Source organism: Eimeria acervulina, genomic scaffold, assembly GCF_000499425.1.
Source record: "Eimeria acervulina Houghton genomic scaffold, Eah_scaff627, whole genome shotgun sequence".
In the NCBI taxonomy this organism is placed as follows: Eukaryota; Apicomplexa; class Conoidasida; order Eucoccidiorida; family Eimeriidae; genus Eimeria; species Eimeria acervulina.
The window spans coordinates 9,235-15,268 of NW_013547238.1; the positions used below are offsets into that span (position 1 = coordinate 9,235).

The 6,034-nt window shown below is 49.0% G+C and overlaps 2 protein-coding genes across 2 annotated transcripts; both read right to left on the minus strand.

The window, feature by feature from the left end:
• Nucleotides 1–1,222: 1,222 nt before the first annotated feature.
• EAH_00044880 (hypothetical protein, conserved) lies at nt 1,223–2,149 on the minus strand (the record flags this gene model as incomplete). Its single annotated transcript, XM_013391632.1, has 3 exons — nt 1,223–1,501; nt 1,649–1,900; nt 2,021–2,149. The coding sequence occupies 3 exons, from the start codon at nt 2,147–2,149 to the stop codon at nt 1,223–1,225; spliced, it is 660 nt and encodes a 219-aa protein (XP_013247086.1).
• A 1,156-nt stretch (nt 2,150–3,305) lies between these two features.
• Nucleotides 3,306–4,532, minus strand: EAH_00044890 (hypothetical protein; the record flags this gene model as incomplete). Its single annotated transcript, XM_013391633.1, has 3 exons — nt 3,306–3,424; nt 3,627–3,944; nt 4,406–4,532. The coding sequence occupies 3 exons, from the start codon at nt 4,530–4,532 to the stop codon at nt 3,306–3,308; spliced, it is 564 nt and encodes a 187-aa protein (XP_013247087.1).
• Between the last annotated feature and the right edge of the window lie 1,502 nt (nt 4,533–6,034).

Here is a 6,034-nt window from a genome sequence, read left to right on the forward strand (position 1 = left end):
CATGGAAGGATTCAGCAGGTAATACAATTGCCCTATTGCTCTCTTCGTTGCACTGCGCCGGTTTGTCGCCCTGTGGATGGAATATTCACGACAAGGCCTCTTTCCCTTGGATATACAATAGTCTATCGAGACCATGGGTCTTTGATAATGAAGCTGTAGCTGCATAGGCAAAGCTGAAACCTCATTTCACTGCTTCTCCATCAAATATGTCTTGCCCAATGGCCCATATTCGGACCTAATCTTTAAGTGTTTTGGCCCCACAAATTGTGCGATCACAACCACAGCTCCGGAAATACTCACGACTGCAGCAGGGGCTTGAGAAGCTTGGAGTGAGGTGCGCCGGTCTCAGCAGCCTCATGCTAGGCCCAGCCACGCTCCCAAAATCCTCAGCAAACCCTGTGCTGTGAGCGTCAGGTATGCAGGCTAGAGGATGGCCTGCCTTTGCCGGGAAGGGCTCGAATAGAGGAGCTGGCCGCCCTATAGCGGGCAGCTTACAAAGCCAACCAAACCTGTATGGATTCAGGCAGAGATGGATATTCCATTTTATTGGAGGTGCGCTAATGGAAATTTGTTGCCATCAGCGCAGGCCCGTTGGCTTTTTTTTCGCTTCGGCATTTCAGCCGTTCACACCAGATGGCTTTTGCCAACAAAGAGTCAAGTGCGTTTTTTGACTTCTAGGCCCAGGGAAAGGGATTGAAACTGCTCTAAGAGAAGTACAAACTGCGGTAAACATTTGCTGCCCAGTATCTGCCAAACTACGTAGTGATGACCATGCTTAGGAAGCGTTATGGCGGAAGCTCTGGATCGATGCAAAATAGGCCACTGCACGTCAAAGCATTGCTTAGATCACGATAATTCTTCAGCACAACTTATTCAGGTCGTGAATTCGGTTAAGACGACCCCGACAAGTGTGCTCCTGAATCACCAGAAGGACTGTTTTCGGTAGGGCCATTGCTCCGCAAGAAATCGACGGAACTCATGTATCCTACCACGTTCTTTGGCGACAAAAACATGGTATCCACTACATCAGTTATGGCAATTGTATGCATTTTGATATAAGCATCACCCTTTCTGGAATTCGCTTGCCTATCTATGTAAACCTTCAAAAAGGGGAGTGTATCGAAAACGATACGCTAAAATTCGTGCCAAGAAGTTGGAGAAACCGTTGTTAACCACCCTTTGGAGTAGCGTTTGTTAACTTTTGGAGCACGACAAAAAGCGCTTAGCATGTCTTGCCGCCAGCATCTGCTGCACGCTCTAGTTTTAGAACCCGATTAGATAAGGCGCCTACAACTGTTTCCTCTACTGCAAGGCGAGCAGCCACACGGAATTTATGATCTTCAATTTGTTTGTCCCTTCGTTGACACTGACTTGCAAGGGTTGGCATAAGGAGCCCCCTGACAAGCTCCCCCACAATCACGTGTGGTTCTTCTTGACCCTCTTGCAGATCATCAACAACTCTAGCCAAATGCTCGGAATGCAGACAAACCTCCAACAGAGCCTGCAGAAACAATAGCACCACCTGGAAATGTGCGTCTGTTTGTTGTCATTGGGTGCCGCTGTAATCTTTATTCTACAGACTATTGCAGCCTAGAGTTGCAAAATGGCTCTAAACGCCAGTAGCAGTCTCAATAAGCTTCATTTTTACCTCTTCTTGTGCATTTCCTGCCCCTGCCTTTTCAATGATAGCTTGGAGGTAAGAATCAATGGTTTGATTGTTGATGCCCATTGCATTCTGAAACAGACGGTTTTCTCTTTCCCGAAGCATTTCCTCAGCCTGTCGAGTTCCAGATTCCTGGGCCTCACGTAAGCGCCTCTCCCGTACAGCCAAATTCGCAAGAGCCGATATCCTCTGCACTTCCTCCATGCGTCTCTGTTCCTTTGCTAGCTCGTCAAGCATCTGCCCAATGCATATTCGCGCTCTCTCGTACACAGTATTTTTGACTGTGGAAGGAAAGAAGGAGCTTTGTTAGCCTCCATATTGAGGTATTTTTGCGGCGAAGGATAGCACTGGACTCACTTCTGCAATAGCCACGCCCTGAGCCGAAGCCATAAGTACTTCGGCTGCCTCCAAGGCTGTTTCCTCATCTACTGCCTCTTGTTGCTGTCTTGGAGGCACATCCTGGAGCTGCTCTGCAGCGCGGAGCATATTTACGAGATCCAGGCTTTTTTCCTTGCCCTTTAACATTAAGTGACGCCTGGTAGCTCCACGCAGCAATTGCTGCAGAAGTAGCACCGCCTTGGAATCGAGCTCTTCTTCCATGGGCACCTGGGACGAGCTAAAAAAGCACTATAGGCCTTTGTCTAGCTCTTTTTGCATGCCTCTGCATCCCTGGCATTGCATGTGAAAAGCCAGGGGATACTTTTAAGAGATGGTTCATTAAAAGGAGGGAATGTACTGCGTATCGTGAGGTCAAAGTTCACGCTCGTTCTCCATGCAGGAAAATCGTTTTGAATTCACCTCTGCAACTCGCGGTGTCTCAGGCCGCGTTCGAACGGCTCTTTTCATGAGTCGACGCGCCGCAACTGAGCTCCCTTCGGAAGCAGAGTACGCTGGAGGGGCCGCTGCGAGATCAATCTGTAACTGCAGGGTTGTCCCAGTAAGTAGCTCGGTTGCCACTTCTCTTTGCAGAATGGCTGCTGTGCGCTCCAAAGCCTATATTCCATCCGCATGAGTTGTAAATGCACCCTTTTGAAAGGGGGCCGTATATGTTGTTGGGAAACGAGGCTGCCAAAAATTAGCCAAACGCCCTCACTGCAGATTTCGGTTATCGTCATGAAACCGTCCTTATAGCTGCCGAGCAAACTGAAAAAGGCCAACCTGCCTTGGAGTGAGCCAACTCTTTGCGGCTGGCGGCATATGTCTTTCGCTGCCGTAGAAGAGGCGGCGTGGTAGTAGTTATTGACGATACGGTGTTGCACACCCGTTCTTCCATGGCGTCTAAGGCTAGGAAGTCCTGAAAGTACCATTACGGTGAGAATTTTGTATATATCGAGCCAGTACGAAACGATTATAGCACAACGCTGAAGCAGTCGTGGGAATATATCCATAGCGAAGGAAGAGATAGAAATGCGCCGTGGTGGTGCGTACATCTGCGTATGCTAAATGAGTTGCCGAGAGCGCGGTGAAGGGATCGGGAGGGCAATAGCCATCCCTCGCAGCCGAAACAACGCACTGAAATCTTGTGCTGCTTCGTAGCGTGTTTGCAGCGCACAACGGCCTTGCCAGCAACTGTGTAATTTGATTGCGCCTGGACCAAAGGCGGCGGAGTCCTTCTAAGCGCGACCGTTCAATTAGCAACTGCCTACGTTGCAAGCGTTCCTTTAAGATCTTCTGCCGCCTTCGATGAGCTGCCTCGCTCTTGGTCCTCATTTTTGTGGCACGCACTCGCAGGGCAGCTTCCACGAGACGAAGACGCTCCTCCTGCGCAAAGTGACTGCCAGTACCCCCATAAGGGGCTGCCTATCTAGATCTAGTGGCTTTCCCTACACGTGGCGGTCGTACGAAACGTTGCGGGGGTAACATTCAGCAACAGGTGCTGGTCCAGGAAGCTGACTTACTGAAAAGCACAGCAACTTACATGTGCTATATTTTGCTTATGTGTTACAGTTTACCTGTAGCTCACGAATATCCCGTTCTCGTTGAGCCCACTTTAAAACTTCTTGACGTTCCATTAGGCTAGTGCGGATTGCTAGACAGAACTCATCCGTTGGAGGTGGAAGAACTTCGTCAAGCCGCCGCTGCAGCTGCAATTCTTGAATAGCTCGGATTTCCCGAGAGGTCGCAGGAAGTCCCCTTGACCAGCTCAGATGAGCTATCGCCAATTCCTTAGGTTGTGGCCCCGGAGTGCAAATGTACTGGGGCGAGTACGGGTCCGTCTGCACATCCTGTTCTCTGGTAATCGACTGCAGAGCAATGGATTTAGCACCGAAGTCTCCACAATCTGCACCCGAGACAAATTAACACAGTGGCAGGCTAAAAATATATTGGCAAGGCGGTGGTGACGGTGAAGCACTTTGTGAAGAGTAGGCTGCCTGCCGTACTGCAACGGCTGAAGGTGAGCAGAGGCTCATGCGACGAGACTGTTATTGAGAAAAAACTCGCCGCAAGCTATCTCTTCTCGTTCCATCGCCAGTGTGCTCCTTTTCAATGTAGCCTGGGGGGAACAGTTTTCATCGCCGTTGGGCATGGTCGTAAATTCGTTGAACCAGCTAGTGTAGGACTGTGGCCTGTAATTGAAAAACTTGAGTCTGTTCGGTCCGCTAACACTTTCTGCCACTTGTATGAACGCATTTCGTCTAGCTTCGTCAAATCCTCCGCTAATGCTTGCTTCACTAATTCCTTCTGCAGTGAAGTTCGCAATTTGCGAACATCTCGTTGCCCAAGGGAAGCAGGTGAGCGCACGTGCAATGGGCCGCATTAGGAGGGATGCTTTGGTTTTTCCAATATGGTGGGATGAAGGGTCGCAGGCCTCATATTGGTCTTCCTCTTCTAGGCAACCCGTCCTTCCTACGGCAGCTTCTGTACTCATCGTTAATGACGCTTTTTTCCGCCTGTGAATAATTGCTAACTTGGAATTCTTCTTGCCGGAAACGGGCTACTATATTGGCAGTTTCGAATCGAGACTAAGCAACAAGAGCAGCACGTTCGTTCCTAACCCTGGAATAGAGCAAAGAATGCAAGTGTTTCGCTGCCTCATAATCTGTCACAGATTATTCTGGCACTTCTGATCATTTTGACGAGGGTTTCATAGGCGCTGCTCGTCCGACAAGCAAGAGGGTTGTGCATGCGCGACCATGCAGAGCCCCAGACAGAATACTCCCATTTAGTGATTAACCTGGATTAGGAAGGACTGGCCACAATTATCTAATAGCTGAAATATGCAGATTGTTTCACTTCTGTTCGCATTCCGTACTTCTAGAACTAGTTCAAAGACAGCGTTTGCCTACAGAATGCGGATCTGTCGGTAACATGGGGCAAAGCTTCAGTGCTATTAGAATCCAACTGGAATTCAGTGTATTTGGAGTACAGAGGGATTTATCAAATTTTACAGAGAACACGTTCTTTAAGAAGAATGCCGGTATTTGCCTTTTATGGTAAGAATCAGCCGTATCCTGGGTAAGAGAAGTAACGGGTAAGTGTGGTTGGGGCTGAGTAAGTGCATAAACAGCGCTCTCCGCTGGTACTACTAATCAACCCTATATACAATTACTGAGGTGCACACTCGATACATAAACGCTGCACTCTGCGAATATCCCTTGAACTAACCCTAAACTATCGAAGAATGGTCTCTTCCCTTCTATGTAAGTCCCATCTCCTCCATAATATCAGCCATTATAAATCTGACCCCCGCGGACCCCCTAGTGGGTCAGGACCTAGGCGACAGAGCGAGCCTCCGAGCCAGCCCCATACCTTTGGTTGATGCCGAGCACTCTCCACCTCATGGACTGATTTTCTATCTAATGTCTCTTGATGCGTATCGATAAGACTTTATTTTTACTCATTCTGCCCGACGGGCCACTTGAGGACCAACTTGAGCACCACCGTAGCACCTGAGCACTACAGTAAGCCCCACAACCAGGGAAAGCCAGTGCAAAGGCTTAGTTTAGCCCACTTCAGCGGCGGCAGATTGCCCTTCTTGCTGTAGTTTTCGCGTCAAACCTGCACGCGCAATCTGCTGTGTGGTATTATCAAAGTGTCCGTCTAAAGAAGTGCCAACAACACAGAGCAACGTAGTAGGTGCGCCAGCAACAATTACGTAACCGTTTGAGAAGTTGCAACTACGGATATTACCTAGACTTAGTAACCTCAGGTCCTGCCGTTGGGGAGCTCCGAGGCAGCCGGGGGAGCCAGGCCTCTGAACGAAACATCCTTCAAAGTACTTTGATTTTAGGACAGCTAAAGAATGCTTTATGTGGCCCGCTATGCTCACTCTCACACCCAATATGAAAGAGGAAAAAGGCAGTCTTTTTTATAGATCCATCCTAAACATATCGGAATCCTCATATGCGATCACGAAAAAGCTCGGTGACA